The sequence below is a fragment of the Gavia stellata genome, chromosome 17 (assembly GCF_030936135.1).
Source record: "Gavia stellata isolate bGavSte3 chromosome 17, bGavSte3.hap2, whole genome shotgun sequence".
Classification (NCBI taxonomy): Eukaryota; Metazoa; Chordata; class Aves; order Gaviiformes; family Gaviidae; genus Gavia; species Gavia stellata.
The window spans coordinates 5,435,711-5,452,456 of NC_082610.1; the positions used below are offsets into that span (position 1 = coordinate 5,435,711).

Here is a 16,746-nt window from a genome sequence, read left to right on the forward strand (position 1 = left end):
GCCGCGATGTCCAGGCTTCCCCGATCGCTCTCTAACGACAACAAAACACTTCCTTCCGAAGAAGCTAAGCCAAATGATTTTGAGAGGACCAAAGTCGGGATCTGCAAGCTCAGCAGCACCCCGGTGCAAGCCAACTCCACCCTGCGGAGGGGATCCGTGGAAACCTTTCCCTGCAAGCACGCCCCGGGGGCAGGCGCCGCCGGGCAAGCTGCTATCCCTCACTGCAAAATTCCCGCTTTGCAAAGCACAGACGGGGACGCTAATCTGAACCTTGGTAAGAGCACACTGGAGCACAACAACGCCAAAGGCGCCTGGATGACCTTGAGCCAGAGTACCGTGGTACTGGGTGCAGATGGCAACACTGCTGTTCTTCCTGGCAGAGTGGAGGGGGTAAGTTGGCTCCTTACAGGGTTTCTTCCCCTCCCTTCAGCTCGTGGGAGTGGGAGATCTTTGCCACTCAGCCCCGATTTGGGGCTGAAGCTCTAAAATCAGATTCCAAATCAGTCGGGGATGGGGCTGTGCCGCAGGGAGGAAGGGGAGAGAGAGGGTCTCGGATAAGGTGCCGTACTGCTGGCGAGCGCTAATCGTGTGATATCTGTATAAACGACAATCAGTAGTTCCCTGCTAATTCCAATGCGTTCACTGGGCCGTGCCTGTCAGTGTAACCCGGCTCCGGCCTGCGGTACGCGTGTGCGCACACCGCTTACGCCTCCCTGCCAGAGGCCGAGTCCCGTCCCCAGCAGCAGATGCGAAAGGACGCCCTGCTCTTCCCCTCGCCGGGCGCCATCCTCCTCCTCCTCAGGCTCGGGCGGCTGCTCACGCCGCTGGCGGCTGAATGCCTTGGAGCCTGTAGCCGAAAATAAAGGGAAATCAATTAACCAACCAACCTCACGAGCGGTCAAACCCTCCCAGACCCTGGCCCTGCGCCCCGGGAGGGGTTTGCCGTTGGCGGGGTGGGAGGCCGAGAAGGCGCCGGCCCCCCCCGGGGTCTCCCTGCCCTCCCGCGTGTCTGGTTTTACTCTGAAAGGAGGGGAGGGGGCGGGTTCATTCTGTAAAAGCGGTTTTTACTTCGTTTACGTGTGCCGGGGGAAAGGTCTGGGCCCCCGCGGGCTTTGCTGGGGACCGGCGGTCAGTCCTTACCCGTCCAAGGGCACCGAGGGCTCCGCTCCCTGGAGAGGGTGATGGGTCCTCCCGTGCCAGGGCAACTGGGAGCCAGGCGACCCCCCCGCGAGGCCCTGTGTAGATGGGAGATGCGCATTGCAGTGGCCGGAGGCTCCGGACAGGGAGCGCATTTCGCCCCCGGCGGAGGCAGCTGGGCGGGGGTGCCCGGGCAGCGGGGCTGACCCCCCCCGCACCCCCCCGGCCTGCAGTCCCACCTCCCCTCCCTCGGGAGCCGCCTGAGAGAGGGCCGGAGTTTAAAAGCCCCTCTCCGGTTTTCTCCGGCGGAAGAGAGCCCGGGCGGGGGCTGCAGGGGAGGGTCGTGTGTGCGTGTCCCCCCCCCGGGTCTCCCCGCGGTGAACCCGGCAGCCGCAGCACCGCGATGCTCGTTTACTAAAGTGGCTGTTTTCCGATCTCTCTCTCTTTTTTTGTTGGTTTTTTTTTTCCCCCCCTTTCCCCCCTTTTAGGAAGACGATGTAGGGGATGAAAATAAAGCCCGAGGGAACTGGTCTAGCAAGCTGGATTTCATCCTCTCCATGGTGGGTTATGCAGTGGGGCTGGGCAATGTCTGGAGGTTCCCGTACCTGGCCTTTAAGAATGGGGGAGGTATGATGGCTTTTTCCTGTCTCTCTACCTGCAGTACCGTACGTGGCTGAGCCGGCCCCCGCCTTTTTGGCAGGGAGAAACACGAGGGAAGCGGGGGCCGGCGGTGCCCGCTTGCCTGGCAAAGCCGGGCAGCAAGCCCCGGGCTGAGCCGAGCTCCGGGGGCTCCTCCAGCCCATCAGCGACTGAGAGAGAACCCCGCCTGGGTTTTCCTGACGGTCAGCTCTGAAAGTAGGAAAGCTCCGGCAAGATTTCGTTAGAAGGGAGCGCTTTCCTTAAAAAGCCCTGCAATTGGCGCTGGCCGGAGAGGGAGGAAGATGAAGAGCCGGGGTGATCCCGCCTGGGCACAGAGCGAGTGCTCCGGCCCCCCCCCCCCCGCCTTATTTAAACACAATCGGGTCCCAATCGGGGCGGGGGAAGCAGAGGGGAGAGTCGTGAAAGTCACAGGAGGACGTTTGAACCCGAGTCGAGACGTTACGTTATTTCGTGAAGTTGGGGGGATTTTTTTTTAAAAATCTCTCAGTGACCCAATTCAAAAATAATCGTTTGAAAGAGAGCGAACGCTGCTCAGCAGAAGAGAAGAGAAGCTGGAAGAGGGGTTGTGCCGTTAATAGTTTACAAGGGGAAGAAAAAGTCGCTTCGCGGAGGCTCTGCTGAGAGAGGCTCTCATTCAGGCGGAGAAGCGGCGGGTGTTCCTGCCGCAGCTGCGAGCCTCTGCGCGGGGCTGTCAGCGGGGCAGCTTGCTGCGGGGAGCATCGAAAACCCTCGTGCGGAGGCTGTCAGAGCTATTTTCTGGGAGAGAACTAGTGATTTAAACCCAAAATAGCAATCCTAAAAAAAAAAAAAAAAGTGAGGGTTTTTTTTTCTTTTTACGCCTAAGGACTAAGTGCGAGGTGTTAAAATACTCATTTAACAATAATACTGTCTTGAGCAAATGCTGGCGATGCAGAAAGCTGCTCCCCCCGCTGTCGGGGCTGGGGGCACCCGGAATCGGTAACAAATAGAAAATGTCTCCGTAGCTGCAGGTCTTGGCTAAGTTGTCCCCGGTACCGCGGGCAGAACTGGACCCGTTCCGGCCCGAGGAGAGCCCGTTCCCGGCCTGCAGCCGCCGAGGCGGGGGGGGGGGGGGGGGGGGGATGTCCTGCGCAGGGCTCTCCGCCCCGGGCCGCGGAGGGAGGCGAGTTCACCCCGATGTGATGAATGAAGCGGCGCAGCCCGCGGGAGGTGCGGGCCCTCCGCGCCCTTCCGCGGGCCCCCCCGCCTGCGCGCGATGATTCAGGTTGTTCTCTCTTTTCTCCCCCTCCTCCCCCCCAAGGTGCGTTTCTCATCCCCTATTTGATGATGTTGGCTCTAGCTGGGATCCCCATTTTCTTCCTGGAAGTCTCCCTGGGGCAGTTTGCTAGTCAGGGGCCCGTGTCGGTCTGGAAAGCCATCCCCGCCTTGCAAGGTGAGCGGGGCAGGAGCCGGCCCGGTTTTGGGGAGCATGACCTGCACCCCCCCCTCTTGCATGGCTTGAGCACCGCCGCCTCCCTGCGCCCCCGCTCCGCAGGCGCGCAGCCGCATGCTACGGGCTCTCCCGCTGGCGTCTCAGCAGCGTCAGCGCCCCGCGGGCGGCTCTTAGCGCGCAACTTGCGCCCTTTCTGGTGGGGGCTGCGCTGTGTACCTGCGCCGGATGAGGCCGTTGCTTTTCAGACCTTCCGCGGCTCCCCTGCTCCGCCTGGCATTAACCGCGTTCTTCTCCCCTCTCCCTCTTCCCCCCAGGCTGCGGCATTGCGATGCTGATCATCTCGGTTCTGATAGCCATATACTACAATATCATCCTGTGCTACACGCTCTTCTACCTTTTTGCGTCCTTTGTACCTGTGCTACCTTGGGCTTCCTGTAACAACCCTTGGAACACGCCAGATTGTAAAGATAAAAACAAACTTTTGTTAGGTAAGTTGGGACAGGCCTTTTTTTTTTTTTTTTTTTCTCTTTTCTTTTTCTTCCTTCGTGGCCGTGGTGGGTTTCCAGAGCTTTCTCCTGCTCAGCTGCGCCCCTGGGAGATGCCAGCGGAGACTGCGGATATCTGTGGCCGGGCAGGTTCCCAGCACGGAGGAACCGCCTCTTCCCAAGCCACTTCGAAGTGATCTGGATCATATGGGCGCTCCCCCCCGCCTTAATTTAATTTTTTCCTCATTAACGATAAATGGGATTTTTCAACTATAACGCTAAAAAAAAGCCCAACTTCTTTTTTCGGGTAAAAGCTCTGCGCAGGGGAGAAAGCACGGAACAAAACGCTACAGCCGGCAGTCTCTGGTTGCTGTTAAAGACAACTCCAGGGCTTTAGCGAGGCTTATTTTGAACGAAAAAACCCCACCCCGAAAACCGTTTTTGCAATGACCTCACCTGAATGCCACGACCTGAAGAGTAAACGGAGCAAACGCCCTCCTGGAAGTCGCCCCCAGGGGCTCCGCCCCGGCAGCGGGCCGCGGTCCCCCCCCGCCCCGGCGGCCGCCCGGGCGGGAGGCGGCTGTCCCGGGCTCCCCCAGCGCCCCCCGGGCCCGGGCCGGGCTGCGCAGCCGCCCCTGCCCCAGGCGGGGTGACCCCCGAGAGGGGGAGCGAGCGCTCCCCGGGGGCGGCCAGAAGTTCTTGCACGTCCTCGGACTCTTTTTACCCCTTAGACGTTTTGGGGTAAAGGGGGAAAACCGCGAGCTATTTGAAGCCCCAGTTCTCTCAGACCCCTCCAGCTTCGGTAAGCGAGGCGTTCCAGAAATCTAACCCAGAGCAAAAGTTCGAGTGATGTGTGTGATCTAACGCTTTTTGTTGTCATTTTACACCCAACCTGAAAAAAAAAGAAATCTAGGCAAGTTATTTTTTTCTTTGTTTTCTTTTCTTCCTAGATTCCTGCATTATTAGTGACCACCCAAAAATACAAATCAAGAACTCTACTTTCTGTATGAGTGCTTATCCAAACTTGACTATGGTTAACTTCACCAGCGAAGGAAACAAAACGTTTGTCAGCGGAAGTGAAGAATACTTCAAGTAAGATCTTTCTTTGTTTAGAGACGTTGCGCTAATCTTTCTCTAAAATCCACTGTAACAGACAACAAATCACTGTTTGGAAGACTAGAAATACAATAGTTACGGACAGCGATTTATACCCATTTTTTATGCCAGGAATGATGAACGCTAAATTTCAAACGCTGGATTATTTGCGTTCTGTTCCTGTGGTGCTTAGCACAGCTGGGGTGTTGGCCCATGCCAGGCATTTTTATCTACTACTGCAATGCAGACAAATAAAATAATACATGGCGAGAATCACTGGAACCTTCTAGAGAAACCGCTGAGAACGCTGAAGCAAAAAAAAATACTGTAGGAATTTGCACTGAATTACTGCCTGCAGTTGCTGTCATTAATTCTTTTCCTTTTTAGATTTTTTTTTTTTTAAATTTCTTTTTTATTCTTAGGTACTTTGTATTGAAGATTTCAGCAGGGATTGAATATCCTGGTGAGATTAGATGGCCCTTGGCACTATCTCTGTTCCTAGCTTGGGTGATTGTATATGCCTCCCTTGCTAAAGGAATCAAGTCATCGGGAAAAGTAAGAAAAATACTTGTGATTATACACTTGCAAGAAAGCAGCGCTGCTTCAAGGGAATCGCGTTTTTGTTTAAGGCAGTGAATTACTGACAATTATTTTCAGTAAATGGCTACGTATTAATGAAATGCGTTTTTCCTGCCTGTGTTTTCCTGTTTAGCCAAAACATTAAAAAAAGATAGTTTTGATTCAGCATTTGTTCCCTAATCTTCAGTAAGTTTAAAATGAGCCCTTGAGCTGCGCTCAGCAGTTGGTGGCAAAAAAGGTGCCTTCAGCAGCCTTCCCTATTCTGTGTGCTGTTCATCAAAATTCTGCAGACACCTTACATGGCGCTCTGAGCAGGGAAATTACGATCTACATTAAGATGTTAAGTAACATGTTTTAAAATCAGAACTGAACTCAAACTGGTCTATGGTGAATCTGAGCAGTGACAGTGTGTGTCCTCTTGTCCCAAATATTTGTGTGCCATCTTTCTAAAACTCCTCCTTGTAGCAACCCAGCTCCTTGCTCTGTTCCTCTGACGTCTCACATGCCATTCTCTCCCTTGCCCCTCGAACCTGCAGCTTTCTACCATGCCTCCTAACTAGAAACCGTGTCAAGAGGGAGCATGTCCGCTCGTGGCATGGAAGTACAGGCACATGAATTGCCCAGGCAGCTGTCTGAGCAGAGAAATGCAGCTTTTTCTACAGCAGCAGCACTGGTTTGGGTGGGTGTTTTTGTAAAACCTGCAGGAATGCAGTATCTGAGACTTCTCCATCAATGCCGCTGCAATTAGTGTGCAGGTTAAAATGTTAGATGATGACATGGCATAAATCTGGCTTATTTACACAGAGAAGGCTGAAAAGATAAAAAAGCTGGAGCAGAATAACTAGCTATTTCCTGCGATAAAGATAGTGCATGTGCAGAGATAGCTATGAATTTTCTAGAGCTGGGCACTGGGTTTCTGATTCCAAGCCATCCCTTTGCATCTAGACGCTGACAACATCTGTTGTGAGGTAGCTTGGGAATTAGCAGAAAATCCAGAGACTCAGAGGGCCCGGGGCAAACTGAGGTATTTTTTCCCTCTACCTTAGTGTGATAGGAGAAACTGTTTCATGAAAGGCCAGAGCCAAGAAACAGAAATTGTAGAGAAGAATAAGTTGGATTTGGATGTGGCAGTAGATATTTCTTTAAGAAAGCCTTAGTGGCCAAGAAAAATACTGTCTCCTGGGTGTCAGGGATAGAAAACCTGTATTTATGCATAGATGAGTTCAGTATATCCACGGCACAAAAATTCATCAGGGCAACTTCTTGAAACACCTCTTGAAACAGCAAAGAGAAAGTTGAGAAAGCGGTTTCAAAAGTCACTTGAGCTCAGAGGATTCTGGTCCCTGTAAGATTCAGAGGTTAAAGTGTAGAAGGGTTTGAAATGCTTTTGGGTAGAGTGTACAGCTTAACTGGTTCTAATTTAGCCATTTTATTTGACTGCAGAGAGTGCTCTGCTCTGTACTAGATAATTATTAAGACATTGAACACACAACCTCTGTTGTGCATTTAGACATAATGATGATTAGGTCTGTCTGGATCATTCCACTGACTTTCTTTTTTTGCATTGGGACCATAAATATTTTCATGTTGATATGTAATTATTAAGAGGTACAAAGAGTAATAAAAATTCCTAAGACTTAGTTGAATACAGAGAAAAACACAGAAAGAATCAGAACTTGAATTGGTGTTGGATGGCATTGCTCATTTCCTTTCTGTTGAGCTGTGTTAGGTCACTCTGAGCAAGGATCAAAAGTGGTATTTTCGTTTAGCTATACATTCCGATTGTTCCTCTACAGACTTTCTTTTCCACTTTTTCTTCCCCCCTCTCTGTCTAGAATCCCAGCTCCTACCTCTGTTGCTATTGATATCATTCCTGTTTCCAGCAGCAAGAAGAGCTGTAAAATTTCAGATTTCCTGGCAAATAACCCTGTCGTCTTCCTAGTTTTATTCCCTGGCTATTGTCTCTGAGCCTGAATAATTGCTTTTTTCAGGCAGTAGTGTAGCACTTGTATTCCCAGCTCCCCCCCTTCCCCTTATAAATCCAAATAAGACCTTTCAATAATCTCTTTTTTTTTTTTTTTGGTCTGTCCAGGTGGTGTACTTTACAGCTACGTTCCCCTATGTAGTTCTCATCATCCTTCTTATAAGAGGAGTAACTCTACCTGGAGCTGGAGCTGGAATCTGGTACTTCATCACACCGAAGTGGGAGAAGCTAATTGATGCTATGGTGGGCTTATTATTGCACTTACAACTCTGCTGGGGTGAATAATTCATACAGATTTCTTAACGTCTGCTGCAAGCATTTCCTTCGTGCATAGGCAGTATTGTCATCTGTGGAAACTTGTTCTTTGTCTTAGGTGGACTGTTGTTATTTGTGTGCACATAACGTTTTTTACGTATATTATTATGGAGGCGATGCGTACTTCACATTTAGTATTTCACCCAAATCTCTCGGAGTAGGTGCATTTGGAAAATAGGGAATTAAAAAGGAAGCATAGATTTTCCTACGCTGGTGTCTGATGGATGCTGCCTTGACATGAACAAGCACATGAAGCTTTTAATAGGTAACATAATCAACCTATCTGCATTTCTTGAGAAATGCTCAGAATTGAGGTGTATTTTACTCATTGAGCAAAGGTGATTGTTCTGAATAATGCATCTGAGACATTAGATTAAACAAAATCAAATTATACATCCTAATCTAACTCCCTGATAGCATATATACTGACACGGAACAGCTGTGATCATTCTCCTACCTGCGTTGCAAGAAACGATGCTGCTTGCTGTGTAGGAGAGGACGGAATGAAGGGACTTGGTGCCGGGCTTTGCTCTTTAAGCATTGACTGTATGAGGCGGAGCTTCAGCTCTGTTGCCTCACTCATGATTTCAGCTGATTTCTAAAAAGCCATTTGTTACCAATGAAGCCAGTAAAACATGTTCCAAAAATACGCCTGGGTTTGTGTCCGTGTAGACATAAATCCACCCACGGATCACGTATTTGTCTGACATGACACATGAGCGCCCGTGTGTCGGTCTTAAGTGTCTTGAGGCAGGAGTCTGGAGACTAAACTGAAGCCTGAGCTGAGAGTTACAATTCAGATTCTTCTCTTCAGAAATTTAAAAGGGATTTTTAACACCACCTCACGAAATTTACCGTTTGTTGGTGTCGCCACCCCCCCAAGAAATTTTGCCCTCTATCAATAGCCGTGTGATATCACACTGACAGATCGATAATTAAAGCTGAAAACAATCTCCTGGATGAATTGTGCAGTTCTTAATTTCCTTAATATCTCTGCAATAATGGGTATTTTGATCCTTTGGTGATGGGAGTATTAGAATTTCTGCAAACAATACAGAAATTAATTTTGCATTAAATACAAGCATTTTTGGATCCCACGTTGTGCAATAAAGGAGGTGAGAACTGCTGCCTGTTGCAAAACGGGGCTGTCTGAATACACTAAGTATCTGTATAACTCTGGGTAAGTGTTCGGTAACATTCAGGCAAGTGTCTTTTCAATTTTCCTTGCAGTGTAACATGAATTAAGAGCTGTGTATTGCGCTCAGTTAGACGAAGGAGTGACTGCTTGCTGGCTGGTAACTTTTAAAGTAGCGTTTAAGTAATATCTTGATACTGGTTTGTATGTGTGTATAGGTAGCCCTACCTGTGCATGCACCTCTACCTCCATTTCTGCACTGTGGACTTGGGTGGAAAATCAGACTTCGTAGGAAAGCTTGTAAATAGAAATACCAATGCTTCGAACATTTTGCAAGTGATAAGTAAGACCAAGTCCTTTGAAATTCCAGGCAACTTTACAGAACAAACAATGCTGTTTGGTTGTTTGGTTTGCTTTCTTAAAGACAGACTTGGCTGAGCATGTCTTTTCTTCTGATGGGAGGAAACTGGACCCTCGTGTCTAAATGGCCCTGATTTACACTATGCTGTTTGATGTATACCCGATGATGGAAATTTACCTTAGTTTTAATGTAGTCTCATTCATAAGTCACGCATCAAGCAATGCTGAGGTTCTTGCTTTTCTCAAGAAAATAAAGTATTATTTAGGACCACTGGTGGATAAACCATCAGCACCTGATGCGGATTTTAGCTCTTGATTTGCATTTTCTTGGCTGAATGTATTTGAACTGATATGTATCAAGCGATGTAGTTTGAATATTTGGGCCTTCCATATACGGCAAAGGTTATATTGTCTTTTTATATGGGCTCAACAAGAACAGTACTCCTCATCAAATGGGCATTATATATTTCGGGGCAGGATTTTGCTTTTAAATGTTCTATTGACATCCATCGCTTTAAAGTTCATTTAAACTACTTACGTGTTAATCTCCTAATACTAACATTTAATAGAGTTATAGATCTGTCTAACACTCTTTCCTGAAGCCAATGCTATTTCCTCTCCTGTCTATCTTACTTAGGTTTGGAAGGATGCTGCCACTCAGATTTTCTTCTCCTTATCTGCAGCATGGGGAGGTCTAATCACTCTCTCTTCTTACAACAAATTCCATAATAATTGCTACAGGTATGTGAGAGTGAAACCCATCAGTCTTATTAAACAGGTCTTCTCCAAAACCAGTTGTCTTGCGACTTGCAGAAATCTGGTTTGAAAGACCCTCCTCTTTTTTTTTTTCTTTCCTTTTTTTTTTGGTGTTTGTTTTGTTTCTTTAATCTGTTTCACTTCTGTGTGTTGTATCTCCTCCCCGGTCCTACTTGACTAGTCTCAAGATGAGCCTTAGGCTTATTATAGTCCCTGTTGGCTCTTCATTTTCAGAATCAGCAGGTTTAGGTGGAAAGGCAGTCTGGGAAGCTGTCAACAGCTGGCAGCAGTGGTATGAATCCGTGCCGGTTGGCAGCCTCTGCTGAAGAGCAACCCCTGTGTAGAATGGGATGAAGTTTGCCATTGTGAGACATGGAGGAGTTTAACACCCGCTTTCTGTATAGGAGATTCCTGTCTTTCCTAAATGTTATTTTTTTTTTTCCAGTTACTCTTATTGCAGTTTTACATGTACGAAGTTATTTCAGGTTGTGAAATTTAAAATCCCTTTTATTTGAAATCCCTAAGAGCTATTTTTACAAGGAAAAAAGTAATTGCTCTGGTGGCATAGTACAGTTTTTCATCAAAAAGCATGCCGGATAAATGTCTGCAGATGGAAAAACCAAAAGCAAGTGGCATTAGTAGAACGCTTCACTGCTATTTTACCGTCCTTAAAGCCAATCTTGTTTCTACTGAAGCAAACCTTTACTGATTCCTGCAACGACAGAGGTGCTGATTCAGGACGGCCAGCAGCATGCACAGGGCCTGTGCCAAGGGCACGCTTAAAATCTTTCCTGAATCAAGACTTTAAAGCACACGCTCCTCGGGATTTGAACTCCCATATCCTATAACTGTCAAGTACTGTATACAGAATACTTACTTTGAAAAAGAAATGTGGATCGGGATTTTAAAAAGGAATTTCAAAAAACGTTTCCTACTAGTGTTCAAAAGTAATTTAATGTAATTATCCTAAAACATGGATGAATAAGTGACAGTGTTGTGTACTCAGTAACTCCCGCTCAGCAGTTCTTTGGGTCCTATTTTTGAAAATGCTTGTCCTGGGCTTTGATTTTTTTTTTTTTGGTGATGAATGAATGCATTCAGACTATCCAGACTATCAGGGCAAAAAATGGGAGAAGCGTCCTGCTATCTTTCTGCATTCATTTAGCGATGTTTTGTGGAGTTTGGAAAATGTTCATGAAAATTTTGAATGAAATATATGGTAATGAAGTATCAAAATCTTACAAGTCTAATACTAAATACATGCATTACCTATGTTGGAGAGGGCTATGGGAGACTGAAGCCAAAATAATTGGAAAAGCTTAGTTATAGCTAATCTTTTTAATTTTACTACACTTGTTGAATACTGAAATGAAGCATGACTGTTTTCCCTTTCAATTTTTATATTCATTACATTCTAATACTGCAGATAGAATTGTAGTTTTCAGTTACATATTCATTTTAAACATTATTAAATAATCTATAATTGCAGTAAATTTACATAAATTCACTTCAAAATGCATACCTAAAATATTTTACTTAACACTTGTCTGAGTTTTGGAAGAAGATTAATACATGATGATTCCAAACAGAACATTGTAATTTTTTTCTGTAGACTTGAAGAATTAACCTGCTCATCTCTGTTAAGAGATGCTCTGTTAGAGATCTCAGAAGTCTGCCAGCTCAGTGAGGTTCTTGACAGCTTTTCAGGTTGTATTTCCTTCTGTTCCTGACAAACAAGCAGCAGTAGGAATAAGCAATTCCAGACAACTTAAAAAAAAACAAAAAACCAAAAAAAAAAACCCCATGCCAAACTCCACCATTTTAAGTGAGTCACTTGTTTATCCCTAAGTTGTAGTAGTTTAAGGGAAAGTCGTCTGGACACACATAGTGTGAAGAAAAAATAAAAATCTTCTCAAGAATGTAATAATTATGGACGGGGATCATGCGGGCTGGTTTCCTGTCAAGTGACATGTACTTACCCAATATAGTATGACATTCAGGTATGGATTTCTTGAGGTTCCCTTAACAGCAACAACAGAAAGTTGTACCAGAGAATCCTCTACAGATGGGCAGGTGTTTAAGTGAGTGCTGCAAGGTACAGAAAGCTTAACCCTGAAATTTTGTGCATAAATACAAGAAAGATACAGGACAAAAATCACCTTACCTGGACAGTGGTGGTTAGTCCATACGTAATATAGTGAGCAGGTACCCACATAAGGCAGAGTAAGACACTGCACTATAAATCATGTCATCACTGCTACCTTCTTCAGAGAGACCAAGAGCAGAAATGCTGACCCTCCTGCTTGGTCTGTGCCTTTCTATATAGCATGTGGATGACAGGAGCTTGCACAGCTGATTCCTGGTGGTGTTGTGAAGACTTTGTCATCTCTGATCAGCGTCAAATGTACCTGATAAGTGTAGAAATGTACCTTCATCAGCGTTCCCATGGGATGTGTGTGCTCATGAGAGACTCCTTGTGTACAAATCCCTCCTCCCTTGCATGTATTACAACAAGGTGACGTGGCTTCTTGTGTTTTCTTTTCAGGGACACATTGATAGTCACATGTACCAACAGTGCCACAAGTATATTTGCAGGCTTTGTCATCTTCTCAGTTATTGGCTTCATGGCAAATGAGCTCAAAGTGAATATTGAAGCTGTGGCAGACCAAGGTAGGGTATGCTGCCGTTTCATTACTTAGGCACCTGGTGGCACCTTCGGCTCTATTATTAATGATGACATTGACATTGGAGGTGGGAATAATGGCTGCTGCAAACTGAAGTGGATTAGTAAACCACCTGTAGGCATTTCTGTACGGGAGAAGGTACACTGGGAAGTCAAGATATTACTCGAAGCCTCCTTATCTCTTGTTTGGTAAGAGAAAGAAGCAAGCTGAGACTCATTTCAAATCTTTCTGTGAATTGACTGCTGGGGGTAGGGTGAGACGTCTCCTTCACATAGTCTAAGCGATCACTGGCCTTCTCATTTGTCTCTGCTGCTGCCTTGTCAGGTCCTCCAAGGTAGAAGTTGTCCCTGATGGTAGGAATCTTGGATGAGAGGACGGTGGGCTTCGCAAGGTGGGGGGTGGGAGAAGTACGGTGAGAGAGGAGTACTGAGCTTCTGGACTGTGGGGAGCAAGGAGCTGCCTCCACGGGGAAGTAAAAAGTTTCCAAAGAACGGGTTAGATCTTGGTTAGTGAAGTGAGATGGTTACAAACGGGGATCTGAAAGCTCTTAGTTGTCCGAGCTGAATGTGAGTGAGAAGAGCGTGACTGACGGAAGCATCGGTGCTGTCACGTGTGATTAGGTGTGAAGTGGTGGGAGGTAGGAAGGGAGGAGCTTTTGCATTAAAATTCAGAGAACTTTAAAGGGTTATAAAAATCTGATGGGATTACAGAGGGATAATTGTTACCTTAGCCTAGTTCTAGTTTCCTGTGCAATGTGCAGCACTTTGGCCCTAAGCCAACCAACCCCAGATCTTTAAGAAAATTTCAAACTGTGTTAAAAAGACAAATTTGTAATAACTGTAATGACTTGCATGCATATTTATGATTCCCCCACAGGAGCTGTTTCTGTGAGCACATAAGGGTGTTAAGTGTATTGTATTAGCTTTCAGCACAGATACGGTCGTTTCCAAGCACCGAAGGAAAGTGATGAATAGCTTCTCCATGAGCCATGGGGATGGTTCCCAATGTTATGCCCCCCAACCTACAATAGCACAGAGCAAGAGGAGGCTCTGAACGGGAGAAGGACAGGAGAGTTCAAAAAGTGACTGTCACATACTCATGGCTTCTACACGTGACGTGTCTCACTGTCTGCATTAATGTGAAGACACTAAACATTTTTCTGACAGGTTTGTTGTGTTGGATAAATCCAATGCCACAAGGTGCTACATGTAGCCTAAGATACCTGACTGACTGAGCGTTATGAAATTGTAGCAGCGAGTTGACAATAGGGGATAGAAATCAAGACAACCTTCCGTGGTTTACATACGGTAATATTCACAGGTCATTCTGGACAAATCCAGGTATGAAGGTTAGTCTGCATTTAACAATGTTGTGGCAGCTAAATGGAAAACAGACAACATGAGCTGGGGTCACAGAAATCCTGTAGTTGTAGGAATGAAAGCCAGTGAAGCAGATGAAGCATTCTTTATTTTTTCCTGGAAAATACCTTTTCTTGGAACTCTAATGTTTCTAATCATTTATTAGAAACCAGCTACTACAGGTGAAAGGAGGAGAGGAGCAAGATCTTGCTGCTGGTTAAGAAACAGAAAAGGCTCTTAGTTTCCTTTTGCTTATACCTTCTCTGTAAACTGAAACATGGGTAATCCCAGACTTTGCAGTACTTCTGACCTCAGAGATGCAAATAAAGGTGCTGGGTCACATTCAATTTCTGCAGGTCCTTCGGCTGGTACGTGGCAGCCCGGATGTTGAGGTGAGGGGAAGCCTGTGAGCTGCAGTTCGGTCACAGGGAGTTAGTTAGTCTGGAGCTTGCACCAGTTGACCCGTGGTGGGATGGGCTGCTAACTAGGCTGTGGATTCAGCTCGAGGGTCTGAGAGGAGAATTTCATAGGATCATCAGCTGGCAAACTATTTCTTGATAGCAAGCAGTAGGGGATACGGCACTTGCAAGCTAATGTAATGTCAATTCAGTCTTCAGTGCCTCATCTCTTCTTTTTGGTCTGCCAGTCAGCTAAGTGGGAACAGAAAAGTTTCATTCTCATCCCCATTTTCAGGCTGGATTAGACAATTGTGTTTGAAAAACTCCCTGTAAAGCCAGCTGTTTTTGGAGTTTGTATTAATCTTTTTATTTTAGAATTTACCTCCATTCTGAAACAATAAGACAAAACAAATCCAACCCCCAAATCTAAACCACACTGCGCTCATCGAAAGGATTTGTAAGGAGTTAGAGTCAAAGCCGCCGTGCTTGAGTGAAGCTGCAGTGGAAGTTCTGAAGGGATGGACGGAGGGGGGATGGAGAGACATAGCTGTTAGGGACGGTGGAGGAAACACTTGGTTCAGCTGGTTCATCTCCCTGGAGATGGCACAGTATTTAGCGCAGTGGATGGCAATCCCTTTTCTGTTGAGTGCTTGTCGGCGGTCTTTGAGTGAGCGACTAGTCGCAGGCTGGAGCTCTCTGTTCCCAGCTGTTTCAGCAGCTGTTCGAGGGGATGTGAAAAAAGCTGCCACGAGACGATCTTATTGTAGGGCTGTCAGTGCGTTTGTAAGAGCCCGTTTAGGCCATTAAAAAATATTTCACGAGGGTGAGGCTTCGTTGCTCTCTGTCATAGGGGGAAACAAAATTTAGACACATACTAGAAGACGGCAGTACAGTAGGAAGAGAGTGAAGATTAGGGATAATTGCAGACTGAGTTAGCACCTTGAATTAATAGAATTAAAAAGCAGACTCAGCAAGTGGGGAAAAGAGCCAGCCCTTGTCCCTGCCTAGCTTTTTTTATTCTAAAGTTGTATTTCTTTTTGCAGTGAAAGAGAAAACAACAATAATAATGATGATGATCTCCCTTCAGGGTTTTAAAACCTTGAATGAAATTGTTGATGGAAATGGGAAGGGATTTTTTTTCTTTTCCCTAAAAGGTGAATCTGAAATACATAGTATTTTTTTCACTTAGAATCTTCCTTTCAGGAAAACCTCATGTACCTGATGAACAAATACAACACTTTACATGGAGGGAAAGGCAGGACAAGCTATTTTTGTGCTACTCTCAGGTTGGTTAAGAACATACTGCAGTTGAAAATTTTTTTGAAAGTTCAAGGTCATTTGACATTTTTTTGTTTCAACACATATAAAACTTTTGCAGTTTTCCTGGTTTTAATAGCCCTTTAGAAAGAGTTCATATCCCTCTAAATCTCTGAAGATGGAGAGGATGGGAGCCAGCCTCCCTGTGACTGTTTACCTGTGCTTGGATGCTCTCTGGCACGTGGTATCTTGGAGAGTTATGAGGGGCCGAGCTGGTGAGATGTGCACCTTCATATTCCATAATCAAACTTTTCCTAAAAGTGTGATTAATGGGAACTCATTACTCCAAGACTTAATTAAACTTCTACATGCAGGAAGCTAGTGCAAACAGAGCCCTTATCTCTAATAGCCAAGAAGAAATCTTTAATCAAGAGACGAAAGCACATGTTCATGAATACATAGTAGTTCTACATGCACCTTCCTATTCCAAAAAGCCATTTTTCTGCCGTTTTAAAGGCAGCAACACTTACTGAGTCACATACAGTGTTGGGGTTTTTTTGCCCTTTTTTGTGTTTTTTTTTTTACAATGTTGTTAAGTGTTGTATTTGTCTTTTCTTCAGAAGGAACTCCAAACACTTTGCAAGTTGCCTGTGGAGATTATTTCACATGCTGCTAAAACTCTATGCTTTTTCTCAGTATGTGAGACAGCAGCTCCTCTCTCTCGAACAGAAACAGCATGGGGAGCTTTAGGAAATGGGATGCAATAATTGAGATTAGAAATGGCTGGGACAGAGTGAGTTTGGAGCCCCTTCTCGTGGCATGGGTTATGCCATCAGCACAACCCGGCTCTCGTTTGTAGCTCGCCTGACGAGAAACATCATTCAGAGTGTTTGAAATGGGCACTCCTTTAGCTGGGATAAATGGAGAAGAAGTGCCATCTACTGTAATGCTACCACCACGTTCCTGCAACCCTGTCTCGCAGGCAAATCTAAGCATACTTGTAAAAATTTTTTTTTTTTTAAGGTCAATAAAAATTATAGCCCAAGATATCAAACCAATGGAGAAAGGAAAATTCCCAGTTAAGGCTTTAAAAGACCCCATCTCCTTATTTTTTTTGCTGTGCATTATTTCA

General features: G+C 45.9%; 1 protein-coding gene across 1 annotated transcript in view; it reads left to right on the top strand.

Moving 5' to 3' along the window:
• The first annotated feature begins 225 nt into the window (after positions 1-225).
• Positions 226-16,746, top strand: part of SLC6A5 (solute carrier family 6 member 5) — a 31,604-nt gene continuing 15,083 nt past the window's right edge. The window contains exons 1-9 of the mRNA XM_059826012.1: positions 226-400; positions 1,624-1,764; positions 3,077-3,208; positions 3,523-3,696; positions 4,644-4,785; positions 5,211-5,343; positions 7,460-7,594; positions 9,799-9,902; positions 12,463-12,587. Coding sequence (XP_059681995.1) covers positions 316-400; positions 1,624-1,764; positions 3,077-3,208; positions 3,523-3,696; positions 4,644-4,785; positions 5,211-5,343; positions 7,460-7,594; positions 9,799-9,902; positions 12,463-12,587 — 1,171 coding nt within the window. The 5' untranslated portion in view covers positions 226-315. The remainder of the gene's footprint in view (positions 401-1,623; positions 1,765-3,076; positions 3,209-3,522; positions 3,697-4,643; positions 4,786-5,210; positions 5,344-7,459; positions 7,595-9,798; positions 9,903-12,462; positions 12,588-16,746) is intronic.